The 23923-nt window shown below is 34.1% G+C and overlaps 1 protein-coding gene across 1 annotated transcript; it reads left to right on the top strand.

The window, feature by feature from the left end:
* The first annotated feature begins 9945 nt into the window (after positions 1-9945).
* LOC130820860 (transcription factor bHLH25-like) lies at positions 9946-14869 on the top strand. The gene is made up of 4 exons (XM_057686399.1): positions 9946-10023; positions 11458-11875; positions 13170-13616; positions 14452-14869. Exons 2-4 carry the CDS (start codon positions 11729-11731, stop codon positions 14515-14517), a joined length of 660 nt encoding a protein of 219 aa, XP_057542382.1. The 5' UTR covers positions 9946-10023; positions 11458-11728; the 3' UTR covers positions 14518-14869.
* Positions 14870-23923: the final 9054 nt, after the last annotated feature.

The following is a 23923-nucleotide window of genomic DNA, read 5'->3' as shown; positions in this document are numbered from 1 at the left end:
TAATTAATTATACGAGTTGGTATCATGTAACACAATGTCGCACAACAGTTGCGATATATTTTTTTCTAGATCTAAGCCATTGATTATTGTATTTGAATATAAAATCCGAGTGAAGAGAGTTAATAAGAGATTGTCAAGTAATCAAGGAGGACAGATGTCTTGGTATTCTGCATCAAATTGAAAATTTTATTGCCAAGTCAGTAAGGGAGTAGTTTCTAAACCATTACTGTCCCATCATTATTATTACTATCAGTTATAATAGTGATAATATTCCCTACACTTAAATCTTTCAAAAATTAAATGTTTTTAGATAGCAATTACCGACAATAATTGATCACATGAAGCAGAGAAGAATAATGAAAAAATGGGATGAGTAACAATTTTCTGTTCATGTTTACTTAGATAAAAAAAATTGTAGTTAATAATATCGAGATCTTGAAGAAATTTAATTATCAAATTAATCTTTTGAAAAATTAATATGGCAAAATTTTACAAGTTCTTTTCTCATCTTTTCCTTAGTTTGAGTGAAATATGAAAGTTATTAATCATTATCAGAACTTGTGATGCAATGACAATTTTAGCGTAAAGAACTTGTAAATGGCAGCCTTATTATGAGACGGTACTAAATGGTTGGCCCAAACTTATAAAATAAAAAAATAATAAATTTTAGTTTTGACTTAAAAGTGATCAATTTTAATCATAAGCTTTGGTTTCAACTTAAAGTATATAACCTTAAATTGATCAACAAAGACGTTTTTAAAATTATCAATTTTGTTCTTAAAGTGATTAATTCAAACCCTAAAGTGATCGGTTATATATAAAGTGATCAAAATTACAAAAGTAGAGCAGACAACTTTAACTTTATAACAAATAAATTTTAAAATGATCAATTTCAACCTTAAAGTAACCAATTAAAGCTTATAGTGCTAAAATTATAAGTCATAATACGCATAGTGATCAATTATAACCTATAATCTTAAACGAGTTCATTATAACATTAAAAGGATTAATTATAATTTTAAAGTAGTCAATAATGACCTTCAAGCAATAAATTATGGACAATTAGTTATAACTTTTTAAAGACATATATTATGATCTTAAATTGATCGTGATCATACATTGTAAAATTCAAAATTAAGCCGATTAAACTACTCTTGCATGAGTAATCTCACAAAAAGACGGTCTTGCACACGTCCTGTTGAGAAATTAATAATAGAGTATATTAAGTGCATTATGAAACATTTAATTGAATTAGTTTATCGGAAGAGTGAATTTAAATAAATTCTCAAATTAATGCTTGAAAATTTTAAAATCCTCTTTTGTTCTGTAAACGGATCGTGATCTTCTCAAAATGGGGGAAATATGTATTTATTAATGTTTTTCAACTGTTTCAAACTATTCCAAGTACTTTATCATTTAAACCCACATAATATATTTCATAATAATTGAATTTAGTAATCGAATATTGAGGAATCTTGTTATATGGGATTCAAAAACCCAATCCTTATATTCCGCCACCCTTTTTATTTTATCGCCACCCTCTGAGTAAATTACCATTTTACCCTTACTTTATAAAAAATTAACAACATTGCCATTAAGGGTGAAATTCCTATATATACCACACTCCACCTAAAATTATTCTCACTACAACTAAATACAACTCACTAAAGCTAAATCTCGGAGCAAAAATTAAGTACAATCCCCAAATTATTAATCGAGGTAAGTTATTTTTAATTTAATTAGTTGCAAAAGAAAAAAAAAATTTCAAAACGAGGCGCCCAGATCTGGGCGGCTGGACCCCGGTTCAGGCGCCCAAAATCAGGCGCCTGAACCGGGGTAGAGCCACCCAGATCTGGGCGCCTCGTTTTGAATTTTTTTTTTTTCGTGTATTTAGGATTAATTAATATAAATTTTGAATTATTATTGTAAATTTGTATGTTGTAATGTGTAATTTTTATATTTTTTAGTAAATTTTATATATTGTTTTGAATGCAAAAGAAAAAAAAAATGAAAAGGAGGCGCACAGATCTGGGCGGCTGGACCCCGGTTCAGGCGCCCAAAATTAGGCGCCTGAACCGGGGTTCAGCCGCTCAGATTTGGGCGCCTCGTTTTGAATTTTTTTTTTTTCGTATATTTAGGATTAATTAATATAAATTTTGAATTATTATTGTAAATTTGTATGTTGTAATGTGTAATTTTTATATTTTTTAGTAAATTTTATATATTGTTTTGAATGCAAAAGAAAAAAAAAATTGAAAGGGAGGCGCCCAGATCTGGGCGCCTCCCTTTTAATTTTTTTTTTCGTTATATTTAGGAATAATTAATTTAAATTTTGAAGTATGTTATTATTGTTGTTAATGTTATTATTATTAATTTTATTTTTATTATTATTGTGATTGTATTTTTTTTTATTAAATATATGTTAATGTTATTATAATTAATTATGTTATTATTAATGTGATTGTTATTTTTTTTATTATTATAAATATGTTCATGTGTTGTTTTATAAATTATTAGTGTAAATTTATATGTTAATTTTTTTGTTGTTAAATTATTATTTATCTTTGAATAAAACTGTAAAAATTGTAGAAAATGGCTGGTAATCAAGGAAAAGGAAAAGGTTTTTTTAGGCAATTGTTGAGAGGTAATAATTCAAGGCCTACTTTACTTAGAGAGGACCCGCATGAGAGGGGGGTGACGGGTTCTGCTAGGAGGGCTAGGCATAAAGAGGCTGTCAGACACAGTGAGGCCAAAAGGTCGAGTACGCTGAACCAAGTGCGTACTCCTATTGATGACCAGGCTGACAGCCTCCAGAGTAGTTGGGGGGTTTATAGTGATGATGATAATGATGCTGATGATGTTCAGTTCCAAGGTACTGAGTGTCGCCAAGTGGACTGGGCTGTTGTTCGCGGCCCCGACGGCAGATTTGCGCGGGGCGGCCCGAGTTCTTCTGCCGCATCTGAGCGCGCAGGACGTAGTTTTGTCGATAATCAGCCCTCACAGTCCACTAACACGGACTGGTTAGTGACATCACCCCAGCCCGGTGGGCCGACAGATACGCGACTGATCCCTAGCTATGGCGGGCACATAGCTAAACTTATTTATGACGGCTCCGAGCGTACGCCTCCGATTCTAGAATGTCGTATTAGGAAGAGACCGGTGGAGTCCATCATCGGACTGAAGGATATGTCCGATGCGCTAAACTATGTTCTACCTGCCACTTCCCTCGGCCGACTACCGGTCATTATGCACCAGCACATCGATTGTGCTTTGATATCTGCGTTCGTCGAGAGGTGGCAGCCGGATACGAACACCTTCCACATGCCCTGGGGAGAGATGACGATTATGTTGCACGACGTGCAACGCATATTGGGTATTTCTATTGAAGGTTCTCTGCCGGCTGAGCCTTCGGAGGCGGAGTGGGAGGTTGGTATCACCAATCTGTTCGGGGAGCCTCTGTCTGAGCTTCGGCGTAAAGGTTCATTCACCGGCGGATGCATAACCGTTGCTGAATTGATGCGGCTGTGTCATAGGTCGCAGGCCATGGATACCCAGAAGACAGCGTACTACATGGCTGTCATCGGCTCTACCTTGTTGGCGGATAAGTCCAGAATTGGCATGCGACCTCACCCGATACTTGCCGTGAACGACGATCAGCAGGACGTGGCCTGGGGTGCGGTGACCTTGGCGTTCTTGTACAGGCAGCTCGGAATGGCATCTAGGGCTGGTTGCAAGACCATTGCTGGATGCCTCACATTGCTCCAGACATGGATCTATGAGTACTTTCCCGCTTTCCGCCCTCATGCTCGCCGAGAAGATGTGCCAAACATGACTAGGGCGGAGATGTGGACACCGAAAAAACCATGTTGTGAGCTGGACAGGTTGAGGGACTGCCGCAAGGTTCTTGATTCAATGACGGAGACTCAGGTACTGTACATTACATTTTGTCATGCATGTTGTTTTGAATTTATAGTATTTTTTTGTGAACTTCGCTTGTATGCAGGTTGAATGGACTCCCTACAATTCTGCTGCTGGTGCGTTGCTGAATGATCACCCACGCACCACCGTAATCGGGGGTATCACGTGCTTTGATGTTGTGGAGGTGTATTTGCCGGAGCGGACATTGCGACAGATTGGGTTCGTGCAGGCTATTCCTCCCGCTCCTATTAGACCAGCCAAGGCTGTGCGACCGGCACACGGTACCTACTACGTGACCTTTCCTTCTTCTGCTGTATATTTGGAGGCATGGAGTAGGTTCCCCTATAGTGCCCGCCTTGTTGAGCAGGGACTTCGTCGGGCTTCTGTTCCTTTTGAGGCTGAACCTAATTACGTTGATTGGTTCAAAGTGTGCTCACACCCGTACATAGCCCCGGACGAAGGGCCTACTTCCGGTCCTGGTCCTTCTCAGAGCAGATCTGAATACGTGAGTTTTATTATCATTTTTTTTTCAGATTTTTTTTTAATGAATTAATAACGGACATTATCCTTTTGTGTTTTCAGTTCCTGAATGAATGGCCCAGTCGATTCGGTCCACTTGCAAGACTACCCTACTAAGGTTGCGGATTTGAACCCCCGTCAACGACATGCGTTAGAAATATACCTTAATGATTGTAGAGATTTATTTGAAGAATGGCAAATTTTTAAAGGGCATGACCCTGCATAGTCTGTACTGAAACTATTTTACATTAATTATTGCATTTCTTTTCGTCAATGAATGTCATTCGTATACACAATAGTATAATTATGGATTATATACAATTTATAATGAATGTCGTGTATAAATTCTATGGAGTATCTAAATTTACAGCATCGTCAGCGGTGGTATTAGTTGGTTGTGAACGTGGCCCGCGTAGATTATTCCAGAGCATAATCCTCGTACTGAAATGTGTGTCAAGATGTTTGGTGAAATTGTCAGCTGCTTGTTTCCAACTTGGATGGATCGACGGTAGAGGGGACGAATCGTCGTTCATTAAAAGTTGAACAAAATGATTTCTATTAACCCAACATATATGTATTACTTTATTTACACTATTCACGCCCGATGCTTTCCTTAACGGGAGAATCAAACAGTTGTATTGCGGATTACAGTCAGCAGAACCATAATAAGCAATGGCAATGTTTAGAAATGTTGCTGCAGAGTACAAAGCCATCGGTGCATCCATCCAGTGCATGAAAGGAGCAGGTCCGTTTGCATGTGAACCTATTCTGAATATAGAATCGTCTAGTGACTCCTGGGATAGATACAAAGTTAGGTATTGCGCTCTATTCATTTGCATTTCCATACTCATAGCACGCCTTAAAAGAGGCCATGCTTCCTCGCCTCCCAGCTCTGTGACGGCAATTGCTCTAAATACACAGTTACCATCACCTAACACATCAATCCAGTCGAACAAGTAAGGAGGAAGGATAAATGGGATGTTATTAGGCCATGGAAAGTGTGAAAAATCTCGACCTCCAGGATCATCTACAATAAATGTAAATAAAGTTAATATGCGTAAACTGAGACGAATTAATGCAAAAAACGAAAAATATAGTCAAGTACCGGATAAGTTGAAACTGAACTTAATTCCTACTGAGGATTGCGTCTCTCGACCACTAGATCTGCCACTAGATCTCCCGCGGGAAGAAGATGTAGACCCTCGACCGCGAGAAGATGATCTGCTATATTCAAATGAACTTTTTCTCCTTCTCATGTTTTTACTTGTGCTTGGTCTTCTCTTTCTCGGTGGACTAGCGTAAGGCTCAGGTATTTCCGCGCCATCTGGGTGCAGTTCATATTCAAGTAACTGAGACATTCGGCGAACAACAGCGGGATCAGATTTGAGGACTTCATCGACCAGAGATTGAAAGTACTCTTTGTCATTGGCGTTCGGGTATCGTACTCCTTCATCGGTTTCGTCTCCTACCTCGGTGTACCTCAAAGTACTCCAGAATTCATGAATGTCATCCAAATACAAAGCACCATGTGATCCGATGGACATATGTAAATAACATGCACACGGCAATCCATGGGTTTGTTGAAGTACACAACCACATTTGTTAAACACAAAATCACCGAGTTCTAACATGCGGTTATACTCAAGCTGGAGCTGCTCCAAGGCATAGAGAGATACGTGGCGATATAGAGGTCTAAAGTAATGCTGTCGCATCGATCTTTGTACAGAAGACATGGAATCCTGTAGCGCTTGTCGGATTGTAGCTTGCTGATTTGTAATCTGTGCGTGCGCCCTTTTGAAAAGGGTATCGAATGAGCTATTACCGCTACCAAGGTAATACTTAAAAGACGAGTGTTGGCTTTCAACTCTGCTGGTAGTCCGGTTACCCAAGTGTAAACAATCATTCGTCCACGCACGGACAAATTTCTCTCTCAGTGGAATCCATGTTCCAGTCAAATACCGAACGACCTTTTTGTTCCTAAGCGACCACGTACTGACGATCACTTGCCATTTATCTTCATATTCCTCGATCGTAGAACTTTCAACCAAGGGGTTCCATTTACTTTTCCTGAATACCTGCCCTTGTTGATTTTTCTTGCCGCCACACAACTTGTCCACCATGTTCTCAACGTCGTTGCCAATATGCCAGATGCATAACAAATGCCGCACATCTACATTAAACAAAACATTGAACGTAATTAAGACATTATCAATAGATATAACCACAATAATGAACTCACAAAGCGTTTTTACCTGCGAAGACGTCACGAATAGCTGCAGATAAACCTTCGTCACGATCGGTTACAATGACGCTAGGAGTCTGAGCACTGCCGAAAATATCTCTCAATCCCTGCAGCACCCACGAATACGACACAGCCGCCTCATCTCGCATCAAACAAAACGCAACCAAGAAATTGTGATTGGTTGGCGTCATTCCGATCACTTCACATAGTGGCCACTTTTGTTTGTTCGTTTTGTACGTTGTATCTATCAGCACAACATACGGCCACGTACGTATCATTTGGATAGAGGTAGGATTTGCAATTAATAGTCTGCTCAATTGCCCTTCGTTATCCAAGTCTGTCCAGACCACATAATTAAGTTCTGTGGCCATATGAAGACAGTGTTGAAGGGGAGTCCTACCCTCCATCTCTTCTCTCCTTATTGATTGTCTAATATTATATATCTGATTCATACTAGCATAAAAACCAGGAAAATTATCTCTAATAGAATTCATAATAAAGGCCGGTTGCATTCCGGTTGCACTAAGCTGTCGTATGTGCTCCCGAATGTCTACATTAATCCTATTTGCCCTTACATGACCATCTCTGTACACCAAGAACGGGTGGTTATGTTTTTCCTTTTCACCAGGACACACCCTTACCGTCCAAGGTCTTTCTGGTGGTTTACGACTACTTCCTACAATCATAAATTTACACCCGCAACTTCTACTTTTAGAACCAGGTCGGGCAATATTATCTAGATTATGTACATCACCCCTAATATTACCATAGCGGTGACATCTTAAATAGACACTAACTCTAGAACGTCCTTCTTTCTTTTTATAAGAAGCACGTGTAAATTGAAAACCGATTGTTATTGCTATCGCATCGGCCCAACTATGTAACTCATCTAAGGAGATAAATTCCCTATCCGTAACAAAGCTACCGGAGTAGTCTACGTTGTCTCCAAAGTTTTCAAACTCTTGCAAATTTGAAATATAAATAATATAAATTAAATACATTAATGACTACAATAATAATAATAATAATAATGACAACAACAACAACAAATTAAAAACATTACGTAAATAAAAAAATCTTAAAAATTTAAATTTATCAACAATAAAAATTTATACGGAAAATAAAAAAAATTAATACGGAAAATAAAAAATAGTACTAACAATAATAATAATAATAATTTAAAAAAAATTAATACGGAAAAAAAAAAAATTCACAGGCGCACAGTTCTGTGCGCCTGAACCATGGTTCAGCCGCCCAGATTTGTGCGCCTTTTTTTTTTTTTTTAATTTTCCAACGACAACTTTACGTACCGCATCCAACTCATAGTCGCTTTCGTTAGCCATATTTAACCAATTACGGGTTACCACTTCTTTAACACTTTTTAGAGAGATAATACCAGTTTTTAGAGAGATAGTACCGTGTTTGAATTCGTACTTCATACGCATTTCAGAATTCCATATATATAGACAAATCTTACGCATTAAATTCTTATTAGTGTTATTAAGCGTGATTTACATTTATTAATTAATTTTTAAGTATAGTGGCAATTTTGTAATTTTTTTAAATACAGGGACAAAAATGTAATTTTACAGGGGGTGGCGATAAAATGAAAAGGGGTAGCGAAAAATAACATCACCCTTCAAAAATAGTAAGACAGAGAACATCATTTTCGTCCCATCTCCCACGCTTCATTGTTTAATTATTAGGGCCTTTTGCACATGTATTGTAAAGAACTAGGTTTTTGTGTACTCTCGTTAGCTGCTAATAAATAGTCTTCCGTTCCAATTAGTTAGTCATATGGTAATTAAAAAATTAAATATAGTAAAGTATTTAAATATACACTACAAAGAACCACCATCTTAATCAAAGCTCATTAATTATAAATACAATTTATAATTTATTATTCACTTGTTGTCATATGTTCTTCCTATTTACTTTTCACGCAGATCCCAATGTAAACTTAAAAGTCAAATAACTTTAATTTATTTGTTTTTATAAATTCTAAAAAATTGATATATTAAGACTAATTTATCAAGATCCAAGATCCCACATGAATATGTTTTTTTCTTATAGATTGATGAGATATAATAATCAAAGTTTGAAAAAATTCATAAATTTTATTTGAAATTAACATATGGAAACGAAGGGATTAGTTATTTACAATAACAACGTTTAGTTGTTGACTCGATCAATAGGTCGGTATTGGCCTTGTATTTTGGGTTTGACCTTTAATTTAAGTTGCAATACATATTGAGCTTTTGTGATCTTGATTTTCTCAATATTACACTTTAACTACTTTAAAAACAATGGTGGAATTTGATCCAAATTCAAATTTTAAAATTTTTAATTTGCCAAACAATAAATTTGAGTCAATTCCAAATTTATAAATGAAATCATGGTTCCCAAACATGACATAAATGAATTTATATATCAATTTATTATGAAACTTAATTCATTGTATTGACTCTTAAAGTTTATATTCATTAAGCATTTTTAGTAATGTTTAGTGTTCAATTATTTGAATATGTTATTTAAATATAATAGAGTTTTGGCCCAAATAAGTAGATATTAAGCGCGATGTTATATATTATAAATTATAAAAACTGATAATAATAAATTTTACTTTGAGATAAATCAAACATAGTTTATGATCGATGAATTGTTTAAAAAATGGAAATTTGTAGGCTAAAAAGAGAGACTAGCTATTAATCATAATTATATATATAATCAAAAGTTCATTAGGAATAGCAGAGAATAATTTTGTTGTGGCATAGGATTCAGAGTATAGGGTTTAGGCCGTATAGGGTTTAGACATAAATATAGAATAATTGTTTCGTCCCCTTTATCATTTTTATTGTAAAATGACACAAAAAATTAAAAAGTTATTTATAATGAGTTAAAATAGTAAGTTATTTAAAAATAAAAAAAAGAATATAAAAAATAAAAATAATAATGTTTCATTAAAAATTAAAAATGAGATAATTTTATTTAAACGAATTAAAATGAAAAATATAACAAATTTTTTATAACAGTATAGATTATTTTAATGGTGAAAAGTTGCCGACAAATCATATGCAAAAAAGGAGCCATTTGATGCCGCCCCTCCGTACAATATTTACAATTTAAAAAAAATGTGTTTTTATTGGTAAATAATAGCACAAACAATTTCCCAGAATAGGTGAGAAGAACAAGGCTGGAATGTCCCTATATAAATGGGGGATCTAAAGACACAAGAAATAAGCTTATTCTTCAATTCGCAATATCTACTTAACCTTATTATCCTTTCTTCATTTTTGTTTTAGCTCTCTTATATACTTAATATGGAAGCTTGGCTAGCTGAATTGGTATGCTCCTATATTTTTTCTCTTACTCCATTATAATTTTTCTCTATTATTATTATTAGTAGTATTATAATAATTATAATAATAATTATAATAATAATAATTTATTCCCTATTATTCAATTCCTTCAATTTAATATATATATATATATATATATATATATATATATATATATATATATATATATATATATATAATATATATATATGATAATCATTAATCTTTGTCATTTTAAAAAAATTATTTAATTTATGTTTTCAATAAGCACTTATTAATTATTTCGCTTACTTCGCTTATTGACACTTTTCATCTTATTGACACTTTTCATCGTTTATGTCTATGCTATTGATACTATTCATTGTTCAAGTCTATATTATTAATTGTGGTTAATGTGTAAAAAAATATAGGCAAGTGAGATCTTGTTTGAATCGTCTAATCTTATATTTTTATAATACTAACTTTTTATAATTTTTACATGTACATAGTTCAATATAAATATGATCAAAATAACACATTAAATTGCGTAAAAAGTAAAATGCAACAAGTATGTAATTTTAATATAATTAATTAGAAAAAAAGCCAATTAAACTTATCTCATGATGAGACAGTCTCATGCAAGACGAGCGATTTATTTTATACTCCTATCAAACCTTTTATTTCAAATTAATTGGATTTTATTCTACGTCACTTCTTTTGTTGTTTTTCTCATAATTAATTGTTTTTACATACTTTTTGACACATTATTTTCCCACTTTATCAACTCTCAAATATATTCCATCCATTTCCTTTTTTTTAAATTTATTTTTTACACATTTTTCAATGTAAAATTTAAACCTTTATCTCTAAATATATATAATAAAAAATTATAAAAAATACATAATAAAAAAGTATATATTAAAACTAATTAAATGAGATCTCACATAGATATATTTTATCTCTTAAATATGTGTCAAAAATATTAATTAAATTTCTCTCTCCTTAAGATGAAATATTCCAAATGGGAAGAACATTAGAGAAGGAAGGGCACACTTTTTTTATTATTTAACTATTTTAATCATACTCCCTCCAATTCTTCCTAAGTGTGTCATTTGACTTTTTACCATTTTTTAGGTAGTTAAGTAGGACCACAAGTGTAAGAAAAGTGTAGAGTTTTAAAAAATTTGTAGGGTAAAAGTGAGGTTGGTTAATGTAAAGGTGTAAAAAGGTTAAGTTTAGTAGGGATAATTCGGTAAAGTTAACATATCTAAAATAAAAATGAGACATTTAGGTGTAAAAGGGTTAAGTTTAGTAGGTATAAATCGGTAAAGTTAACATACTTAAGATAAAAATGAGACATTTAGGGTGACTTGACCCAATAAGAAAATGACACACCTAGGATAAATAGGAGGGAGTATATTTTTATGCGTTGACTAACTTATTAATTACTGCATAATATAGGAAAAGGATCTAAGTTCAGTGAGCTGTTTAATGAACGATCCTTACAATCAAATGCCTGGTGCAACCATGGGCGTGGATATTTCTTACCTTTACTCAGCTGAGAGTGACACTAATAAGCACTCTCCTGATTTGTCTGTGTGGGATATTGATACCATTTTAGTGGAACAAGTTACAACACCACCCCTTAATATCGGGAAATTATGATATCTGGCATAAAAATAAAGATAAAGATAAAGATAAGGATAAAAATAAAAATAAAAATAACGATAAAATGAGGAAGCAAGGAGTGAGTAGTGGTGCAAAGAGGAAAAGACAGCCAGATCAAGTTCATGATCATATCTTAGCTGAAAGGAAGCGCCGAGAATTGCTTAGTCAGTTATTCATTTCTCTTTCTGCCCTTGTTCCTGGTCTTAAGAAGGTATTACTCATTTCTTTTCTATTCTCTAAATTTTTTTTTTTTTTTTTTTTTGCTTTATTAATTATTGTACTCTTCAAGTAAGAGGTTGGGTTTGATTCTTGTCGTTTCCGTCTTCTAACCCTCTCTTTCGCACGTCCTATCATGTACTAAATAAACAGTAAAAACTATTTGATTTAATATAAATTTAATGTAAGTTGGGTTTAGCATTAATAAAAATATTTTATTAGTCTCTGTCGCTTTTATTTTGCACAAATTTCACAATGAGTGAACTTTTGCGGAAAGAAAAAATAAAATGAAGAATGATCAGATGACAAAACACAAGTAGAGAATATAAATAAGTGGTTAATATAAATGGAGAGTAATCAGAGTATAAGTTGTTAGAGTATATAACATATCCTGAGTGCTGAAGTAGGTTGGATTTGGTTAGTGTTAAAACTAAATATCTTCACAATTTAATTTTTAATTTTTAATTTTACATATGAGTTATTTTGTGTGGAATTAAGTTATATTTAATTTTACTTAATCAAGTTAATTTCAAACAAGCATACTATCTAAATTCGTTTCAATATTATACAATTATTTTTCTTAAAATTAATTGTTATTGTTGTAAGTTGTAAAATAGTTGGTTCATGTCGATGTATGTTTTGTTTATGTCTGTGAGATAGTCATTTTGATTGGTGGCTCGCTCGTAGTTACAGATCTTGATTGACTAAAGTATATTTATGCATTTTAAAATCAATTTATTGAATAACAAAGCTATTTTTTAAACAAAATCTGATAAATATTCCTTTTTTAAGTACATGGCATGCTGAGCATTGCAATTTTTAAAGCTTTGATGTATCAAAGGTAATCTTTGACCAATATTTTCTATTTAATTACAATTTGTCAATCATTTATAAAAAATAAAATATGATTAATTGTACAACGAATTAACTAGGTGTTGAAGACAATGCAAATTGATTTAAATGTTTTTTATATTCTCGTGTTATATGAGATTGTCTCACCATGAAAAAACAAGCTCAATTAGTATATTTTTCTAATTGATCACTTTAAAAATTTTAAGTTATTATTTTTTTTAACACATGAAGTATACATAGGTCGACCCAATAAAAATGGTCTCGATCAACATAAACCGTCTCATTTAAAAATTTGTGTTATATTAATCATATGACATAATTACTTTGTACTTATACACTATATGTGTCAATTTTTAACTTGTACGATATGTTTGCAACATTATTAAAACTAGACATAAAAAAAGTGTCTAACTTTAGTTTGATGTCTCACGTATCAGATGGACAAAACATCAATCTTAGGAGAGGCAGTGAAGTACATGAAACAACTTAAAGAAAATGTTAAAACACTAGAAGAAGTTGTTGCAAAGAGGACGGTACAATCAATGGTGGTAATGAATAAATCTCAATTAATTATCGACAATTGTGGTGTCGATAACGATTCTTCGTCGACAATTGATGACAATTGTGCGAGTGGCACCAGTGGTAGTGGGAACAACGGTGGTGATGGTGGTGGTCACGACGTAGACAATCTTATTAATGGTTCACTTCCTGAAATTGAAGTTAAGATCTTAGGAAACACACTTCTCTTAAGACTTAAATGCAAAAATAAAAAGGGAATTATGAACATGTTATTTGCTGAGTTGGACAACTATAATTGTACCGTCACGAATTTTAGTGCTATGAAATTTGAAACCTTGGCACTAGATGTTACCGTTGTTGCGCAGGTAATACATATATATATATATATATATATATATATATATATATATATATATATATATATATATATATATATATATATATTTATTTATTTATTTATTTATTTTCACATTTATTTAATCTTTTAAGTTATTTGAACTTTTTATTTATGTGAAGCTGTGTTAACTAATTAATATAATTAAAAGCCTAAGTTGATGGTTGAAGCTCTAAGATATATTATATGCTTTAAGACACCATTCACGCGAGAGCCTTTAGGTTAGAAGTATGGATGCTGCACATGTCATTTTCATACCCTATGCTGATTGTTCCACTTTAAATGAGGGGTGGTTGAGATTGGAACCTTTGGCCACTTATCATTGTGGTTTTTGATACCATGTCAAGAAACTAACTCAACCAAAAGCTTATATTAGCTTTTGACACTAGCAATATAAGAGTATATGTTTCTATGTCAAAGAATCAACTCATGCAAAAACTTAAGTTGATGATTGAGAATCCATAATATGTTATATATTTTAACAAGTAGCACATAATGTTTGCTATTAACCATCAATCAAATACTACCTATACATTTATCACTAACAACGGGTAAAATTTCGCACATCTGACCCTACAAATACATCTTAGTTAGAAGCCACTTAATACTATGGAGATAATAAAATATTATTGTTTACCACTTTATTACTTTTGTTGGGAAAAAATTCATACATGAAAAATGTAAACAACACTTACTATCATTGTGTAATCGCGTTTAAAAATCATCATCAAAATTTTAATCATCAATTAATTATTTAATATAGTTGATTTTAACATTCATATGAATAAATACTTTGATTAATGCAGATAGAAGGAGACTTTAATAAGAAATTGAAACAATTTATGAGGACTCTTCGCTCAGCCCTTCAGTAGGGAAATCATCGCAAATGACATGGGTGGAGCTAAATCTGTTTATTTGTGTTATCGGGTCGATTTTAAATTAGGTATTTGGGGTCTATTCAAAATCGAGTCTTGTGCCCACATTGGTTTTGTTAAGAGTAGTCAGTATGTTTATGTTTTTAGTTCATTAGTTGTGTATTCTTAGTTTGTCTTATTCCTTTTGTTTTCTTTGCTTAGCTGAGAAACTAATTTCATTAATTCAAGGAATAACAAAATAGTAGTTGTTGTTCCATCTCTTTTCTTTCTGTACATTGTACTTTCATCCCTATTTTGGGAAATATTTCATGGTATCAGAGCAAGGATTAATCCTTCTTTTCTCTTTCAATCTAAAGCACGCCTAAAACAGTTTTTTCATCTTTTTCCTTTCTTTGTGTCAATTGTGTGATTTCATCTATTTTCTTTTTCCTTTTTTTCTTCTTCACCTTTCTTTTCTCATTTCTTTAATTCTTGAACTCTCAAAAAAAAAATATGACGGATAAAACTAATGGAAGCACATACACAACTGCTACTCAAAATCCCGCTAGCAGCTATTATCTTCACCTCTCCGATCAAGCCAATAATAAACTTGTACCCACTACCTTTAATGGAACAAATTGTGAAAGTTGGAAGAGGTCCATGAATTTAGCGCTTAGTGTTAAAAATAAAATGGGGTTTGTAGATGGTACTTTTCCAAAAGATTCAGCTTCCCTACAAGACCTTGGATGAGTCGATTTCACAAAGTGTATTCTATCATAAATTGGCTCAAGAAATTTGGGCAGAACTTGAGGAGAGATATGGTTTTTCCTCCTCAACACATCTTTATAGTGTACAAGAAAAGTTATTCAGTCTTAAACATACAGAAGGGATGACCGTGGTAGAGTTCTCTACACAAGTTAAGACTATATGGGACAAAATGGATAATTTAATATCCATCCTCATTTGTGATTGCTGTAGCAAGTGTGAGATTAATAAGGAAGTGCTCAAAATTCAGACCGACCAGCGCATTCTACAATTTTTGATGAAGATTGCTGAAAGGTTTGAACACGTTAGATCGAACATTCTGATGATGCCTACACTACCAGGAGTATCCCAAGTGTATAGGATATTGCAACAAGAAGAAACCCACAAACAAATCAGTAAACAACATCATATCGAACCCGCGGCATTCTTCTCTTCCAAAAGACAGCTTGAAGAAAAAGAGTTAACTGCTGCAGATTCTTTATCTAAGACACACCCTAAACAACACAGATTTCCAATGAATGGTAACAAAAGGAGTCTTTTTTATGACCATTGCAAAAATTTCAGGCATACTATAAGTAAATGCTTCAAGTTACACAGGTATCCTAACCAGAACAAGGGAAAGAAGTCCACTGCCTTTACTTGCACTAATGAGGAACCGAGTTTTCCACCTAGAATGTCAGAAGATCAATTTTCTAGGCTTTTATCCTTTATGGCACTACAAAAACAGGAAAGTATTCAAGAAGATATTGTTCACCATGCCAAGTTAGCAAGTTTTTCTTACTTTGTAGGTATTTCTTGTATAAATAACAATCAAATATGGTAATGAATCAATCGATAGTGGTGCAAGTGACCATATTTGCAATTGTCTTGATAATTTTTTAGATTATAGAGATGTTTCTTTCTTTAATCATTTTATCACTATTCCAAATGGGGCAAGAATAAAAGTAGAAAAAATAGGTACTATAAATCTTCTTGATAACCTTCATTTAAAGGATGTTTTCTATGTCCCAAGTTTTAAATTCAATCTTATTTCAGTTCAAAAATTATGTTATAAAACAGGTACGTATGTCCATTTTACTAATGATTTGTGCTTATGGCAGGGCGCTTCGATGAGAAGGCCTATGCTTCTTGTTAGAAGACATCAAGGCTTGCATTATGTACATCGCAAAAAAGAATAATATTCGAGACAATGTCTCTCACGTGACTGCTGTTTTAAAGACTTTTCCATTGTTTTTTTTTGAAGATTTAGTTAAACTTTGGCACATAAGGCTAGGCCACATGCCTATAGATAGGATGAAAATTTTACTACCACAAATTAATGTCTCTAGTTTCAAGAACTCTTTCATGTGTACTATATGCCATAGGGCTAGACAACAAAGACTTTCCTTCAATAAAAGTTGTATAAAGATTTCGAAGCCTTTTGAAATAATTCATGTTGATGTATGGGGTCTTTATTCTTTTTCCACTTGTACAGGTGAATCTATGTTTCTTACGATTGTTGATAATTATACGCGCACTACATGGCTATATCTCATTAAGTACAAGAGTCAATGTGTTAGATTCCTAACTCATTTTGTTTCCTTTGTTCACAATCAATTTAACTCAACCGTTAAAGCTATTAGAACCAACAATGTTAAGGAACTGTGCGAAGGGGATATTTTAAATATTTATCAAGAAAAAGGAATTTTACACCAAAAATCTTGTAGTTACACTCCGCAACAAAACAGGGTCGTTGAAAGGAAACATCAATATTTACTTGAAACGGCAAGGGCTTTAAAATTTCAGTCCAACCTCCCAAATAAATTTTGGAGAGAATTTGCTTTTTCTACTGCTTACCTTATTAACCGTATGCCTCTTGTCCCATCAAGAAACAAGACACCATATTAGACTTTATATGGTAGAAAACCTGATAATACAAATCTTAAGGCCTTTGGTTGTTTGGCTTTTAACTCTATTATAAAACAAGGAAGAAATAAATTTAGCCCTAGGTCCAATCCTTTTATTTTTATAGGCTATCCCTAAGGACAAAAAGCCTACAAACTATGACTTGGTTACTCATAAAGTTGTTGTTTCTAGAGATGTGATTTTTTATGAAAAGCACTTTCAATATCACTTTGATCAAAATATTCGAATGAATAAATTTTTATACCTGTAGAAACCCCTAGCTATGATGCACCATGTGATTCAAGGGTTATTAACCATAATGTAGAGGACACTACCACAATGCTTAATCAATGTGACAATGACTTCACTTATTTAAAAGAAAGCAATGCTAGCAATTTTCCGAACCATAATAGTCCTTGTGTGAACCAAGGAAGGGACCACTCTCACTCTTCGGTTGCTCCTAGTACTATTTTTAATGACACTGACAACACATTGTCCACTAACCATACTAATGATACTCTTTTAGATTTATCCTTGCCTACAGGAAGTGATTCTTTACAAGATGCTCTATCTACTGCCCTTGTGCAAAGGTCTACCAGAATTAGCAAAACTCTAAATCACTTTAAAGACTATGTTTGCAATATGACTTCTCATTGGTGCAATTTGGTATCCAATGCCTCTTGTGCTCATAAAGAAGGCTATTCTACGCAACATTGGGAAGAACCCAAGTTCTACAAAGATGCAATTACAGATCCGGCATGGGTTGAAGCAATGTACAAAGAACTCACAGCTCTTGAAAAGAATAACACATGGATCTCGTTAATTTACGAAAAGGCAAGAAACTAGTTAGATGCAAGTGGGTGTACAAGGTGAAGTTGAAATCTGATGGTACTCTTGAGAGGTATAAGGCTCGTTTGGTTGCTAAGGGATATACTCAAAAACAAGGGACAAACTATTCTGATACTTTCTCCCTGGTTGTAAAAATGATTACAATCTGTTGCATTCTTGTCGTTGCCTCGAGTAAGAAATGGACAATTTTTCAAGTCGACATTAATAACGCCTTTCTACACGGGGACCCTCATGAGGAGGTGTACATGAGACTTCTATAAGGGCTAAATGGTCCTCCTACACAAGTGTGTAAGCTCAAGAAGTCTATATATGGTCTCAAGCAAGCCTCTCGCCAATGGTTTGCAAGACTTACTAGTGAGCTTGTGCACCAAGGTTTTCATCAGTCAAAAAATGACTACTCCCTCTTCACTAGACACCAACAAAATATACTGATCATAGTGGGGGTCTATATTGATGACATTATCATCACAGGCGATTGCGTCCAACAAATTTAGATTCTCAAAAATCGTCTACATAAAATATTCAGCATCAAAGACCTTTGTGTTCTTAGTTTCTTCCTTGGATTAGAAGTTCATCATCTTAAGGAAGGTATCATTCTACAACAACACAAATTTATTTAGGAGCTACTTCGTGACAGTGGGATAACCACCTTTAAAAAGGTCGTTACACCTCTTCCCTTTGGCATAAAACTTATTTCTGATTCTTCTTCCCCTTTTCATGACCCTACTAAGTATAGGAGTTTGGTAGGCAAACTCAACTTTCTTACAAATACAAGGCCGGATTTGTCCTTCACGGTTCAGTCTCTAAGATAACATATGCAACATCCTTCTACATCTCACTATGATGCCTTAGTTAACACCTTGAACTATGTTCACTCAACAGTCGGTCAAGGTATTCTTCTTTAAGCTTCAAACAAGCTATCTTTATAGGCCTTCTCCGACTTTGATTGCGCATCATGTCCTAACACTAGACGCTCTGTCACTGGATATGTTCTTTTGCTTGCTGGCTCTCCCATTAGCTGGAAGTCTAAGAATCAAGCAATGGTTTCTCGGTCATCTTTAGAGGCTGAATATAGAGCATTAGTAGCAGCTTCCTCAGAGATAACTTGGATGGTTCGTCTTTTAGTAGAATTCGGTATTACAAAGTTACAACATGTGACTCTTCATTGCGATAACCAGTCCGCCATTCACATCGCTTATAACCCGGTGCTCCATGAGCGTACAAAACACATCGAAGTCGACTGTCACTTTACACATGACAAAGTCCTCGAGGGGCTTATCCAGCTTACCTACCTTCCTTCCTCCTCTCAATTGGTTGATGTTCTGACTAAGGTTCTTGTAACACCTCAGAATTTCCGACCCCTTAACGAAACCAAAACCGTAAAGGACGGGAGGAAATTCGGGTGTTACATAAAAGAAAAAGGAAAAGAATTTAGATAAACTTTAATTATTAACTTTTAAAAGGTGAGTGGAAATTTTGGCAGCATCTGCCTTAAAACTGTGCGCCTTTGTAGAAAAACAAAAGTTAATTAAGAAGCTAATAAAGTAAAGGCACTAACGGCTTATCAAAACTATATCACGGCGGAATGATTCGTCGCCGGCTTCTCAAATCAACATGCCAAACATGGATCGTGGTTCCAGTGTCGACGTTTGCGTTTTTTAAAAAGACTTAACTACTCAAAACCATACAGAGTTATAAACTACGCAGCGGAAATACAAATACACGTGGGAGGACACAAGGCCTCATAACAGAACATATACAACCGAAATTTACAAAAGATAACAAGAGATACAAAATCGAAAGATAGGGTAATGACACAAGTTATGCTTCGCCCTCATCACTTTCCCCAAATGCAATGCAATGCATAAGAAGCTCCAGTACCTGCTACGCTGGTCTATGATCCCCCTGCTGCTCGACATTAGACCAAGGGCCAATGTGTCATAGCAGGACAATCATAGAAAGTCAACAAACAAACATAAACACAAACACATACACGTCAGTAACTAACATCAAATAGAATAAGGCCAACTACTAGATAGAATTATATCATAAAACAAATAAGATGATTTCATAAAACGCAAGCACGGATAGTAACCGTTTATCGGCCACTTATACTTCTTAATTTCATTACGTGCTTTCCAACCCGAACCATGTGCTCTCGGGTAAAATGCAGGTCTTCACGTTCCTCTCTTCAAACATAAACTCTTGCAAAACACGCATAGATTAACTCGACCTAGGCATTAACAGAATACCTAACTCATACCCTTATAGAGCTTGTCTATCTTAAGGTAAGCGTGATCATAGTTCGTAATACCCTTGAAGTAACTTAACTTAGGCACACTTCTCACTAGCATAAACTATTCTATCAATAATAAGTATACGTTCTATCAATGAGTAAATATTCTACCAAAGAATGAACCTTCTATCATTACATAACTTTTGATCAATGAATAAACTTTCTATCACTGAATAGTTTTCTATCAGTGGATCTTTTCTCTACTTCCTGGCATAGTGACACTCCAAAGGGCGTTATCGGCCTCCCGGCGCCCAATGGAAAAGTATGAGCTCATGCCCCCTCCAGCTGACCCTCTCGGGTCCTACCTTCGGGCTAAACCTAACACACTGGGGTACTAAACCAGTGAAGAGGGGCGTTATCGGCCTCCCGGCGCCCAATGACCCAAGCATGCTCATACCCCCCTTACGGTGGTCCCGTCGAACCTCACCTAGGGGACTAATAAAACAACCGGACATAATCCAGTTAAGTCACGCCAGCTAATCATAATATAGTACCTTATCAGATAGGAATAACTTCCACTCTCAACTATTAATGAGCGCCCTGGGATAGCAGCGCGCTAAAACCCATTGAGCCACTCAATAGAATATGAAATTCACCTATAAAGGAGTCATTCTAACTCCAATTAGGCATAATCTAATTCTTAAATAAATAAGGGGTAGTTCTCGCCCTCTATTAACTCTCATTCTCTAAACTATTCTAAGCGCAAGGATTTCATAGTCGATAGCTCTTCATGTAAAGTGTACTCAATAGTATCTCATAGTTTCAATGCAATGTATATTATCACAATAAACAATAATGTCTTAAAGCAAATTGCGTATAAGGGTTAGTTACTGCGTGTACGTACCTATAAGCGTCACCGCACGATCAAAAGTCACAAAATCACCCAACTAAGGCTCTACTTTCCTCTTACGTAATAGGCACCTATATAAGTTATGAGTAGAACTATTAAGTTCTCTTAACTACTTTGACATACCAAACTAAATACCAATTTAACCACTATCACCCATTCAACATGAGTTTCTGATTACTCTAGCACGCACACAACCCATTCAATACAAGTCAAAAATTATTAACTCAATACAACATAAGTCTTTCCATCAATTTAAAGTAGAAGTATGTGTGAATAGTTTCTTTACATTAATCAACTTGAGTTATAGCGATCCACGTTACTTTAGGATAACATATCAATTCACACTTAAATCTTGCGATGTTCATGTAGTGCTAATATGACGACAATGACGAATCTTAAGTTTATCACATCGCAATATCATCCATTATATTCTTCAAGGTTAGGAAGAACTACAATCACGACATCGTAACTAGTAACTTTAGCAACTCTCAACAATAAGTTAGACACTATGCTCATGACTTATTGAAATTACGTATTTACAACATCAATAACAACCTAATAAGGTAGTAGTAATTCTCTACAATTAAATCAATAACAATTAGCAACTCCTACTTCCAATTAACAACCAAAACCATTTCTATAGTCAATTGTAATCAAAACATTACTAATTGCCACCACGATAATCAACAAAGTCTCAACTACTTATAAGATTATTGAATAAATCATCACATCACCAAAGTAGCATACAAACACACACACACACACTACTAGTAATCACATCTCTAAATAAAACCCTAATCATTTCATTTCAATGACAATTCTTTTAACTACTACCCATACTAGAATTCAATGAGACTAATACAATACACAATCAACACACAACTCATGAACATGGTAGATTCTAATTAAAATTAGTAAATTAATCAATTGGAAAGTGAGATGCTTACAAAGATTAAAACTAGTAAGAATGGTGAAGAGGAGGATGAAGGTCGTGGTGGTGGTGCACGAAAGCCAAGAAGGGCTAGAGAGGGCCTTAAATCGAACAGCAATTGGCGGTTGTTCGTGGGTCTGCTGCCGGCCAGCCACAGCGAGGGAGGAGGGAGTGTGCTGCGGTGGCGAGAAGAAAACGCAGCTGCTGGTCAGAGGAGAACGCAGCCTTGCTGCTGCTGCTTGCGGGAAGGAGAAGGCGGGCTGCTGCTGGTCGTTCACTGGTGGCGCAGGGGAGAAAAGGGGTTGCTGGTGTCCTCGTGGCTGCCGGGCTGCTGTGCGGGAAGGGGGAAAATGCGGGAGTGAGGGAGGAAGGAAGAAGAAGAGAAAGAAGGAGGAGAAGAAGGAAAGAAGTGACGGCTCCCTCTTGAGTGTTTAGGGTTTCAACGTTTTTATACTCGTTATTTCTATTATTATGATTATTATTATTATTATTATTATTATTATTATTATATATTTATTTATTTATTTTTCATCTCGATTTGTTTTCTTACGAGACCCAACTAAGAGACTCACCTTCGAGGGCTCACACATTTTAATAAATAATCATTTCGATTCAAACCTCCTTATTGGAGAAGTCGTAACTATATTTTTAATATATATATAAGTCGACATTTAAATCCGTATATGAAAGAAATTTATTAAAACTAATTCGGAAATAATTAAATAATAATTGTAAAATCTTTAAAAACTATTAAAATATTAAATAATTACGTCATTAAAATCTCAGGGTGTTACAGTTCTTCCATCTGGTCAGTTTCATCGTCTTCTATCCAAGCTTGGTGTTAGCAGCCCATCCCTAAGCTTGAGGGGGGTGTAAAGAGTAGTTAGTATGTTTATGTTTTTAGTTCATTAGTTGTGTAGTCTTAATTTGGCTTATTCCTTTTGTTTTCTTTGCTTAGTTGGCATATGGTTGATTCATATTACTATATATATATGTCAGCCCTTTGTATTTAGAAACTAATTTCATTAATTCAAGGAATAACAAAACAGTAGTTGTATCTCTTTTCTTTCTGTACATTGTACTTTCATCACTATTTTTGGAAATCTTTCAGGTTCTTACATAATTGTAAAATCATTTTAATTCGGATCAAATCAGGTTCAATTAAAAGATTGGTAAATATTGAGTAGTCAGATCTGTTTAGAACGCCTTTAGTTTGAGTAAAATGACCCAAAGTCAATCATTGCTTTTAGCAATTGGCATAAACTTGTTATAGGATATTTTATCTTTCACCTAATAACTTTTTTTATGAATAATAGGAAAGTAGATTAGGCAAGTTTCGTGCACCCTTTAACACGGTATGTAATTTTCATATTTCAACTAGACAAAATATTATTGGTTGAGCAATTATATGGAATAAAACATTTTTGTTCTGATATTTACTCGTTAATAACTATTTATCAACTTATTGGATGTATAATGTATTAGAGTAATCATAATTTATTTATTGCATTGTTAAAAAATAAAATTTTTAATATAAAAATTTATAATAAATTAGTAGTCAAAACAAAATTATATGGAGTACATTAAATTTCTCCTTTCTAAATGGACACGCATGGGTTGACGGCATGCGAAAGTTCATGATGAAGAACATGAATAAATTGCGACAATACAAGTACCAAATAGGCCAAGTCGGGTCAACAAATAAGACGGCCAATGAAACGGGGATACATTTCAACAATTTCAAAAAGTTGATTATGTTAAGAAATCAATATTATTCTGTAAATTATATTCCAGGATATTAGCATGATTCTATGTCTTCTCTATTTTAAGGAGTATCAATCACTCCATG

This window comes from Amaranthus tricolor, chromosome 8, assembly GCF_026212465.1.
Source record: "Amaranthus tricolor cultivar Red isolate AtriRed21 chromosome 8, ASM2621246v1, whole genome shotgun sequence".
NCBI lineage: Eukaryota > Viridiplantae > Streptophyta > Magnoliopsida > Caryophyllales > Amaranthaceae > Amaranthus > Amaranthus tricolor.
This window is presented reverse-complemented; position numbering and strand designations above follow the sequence as displayed.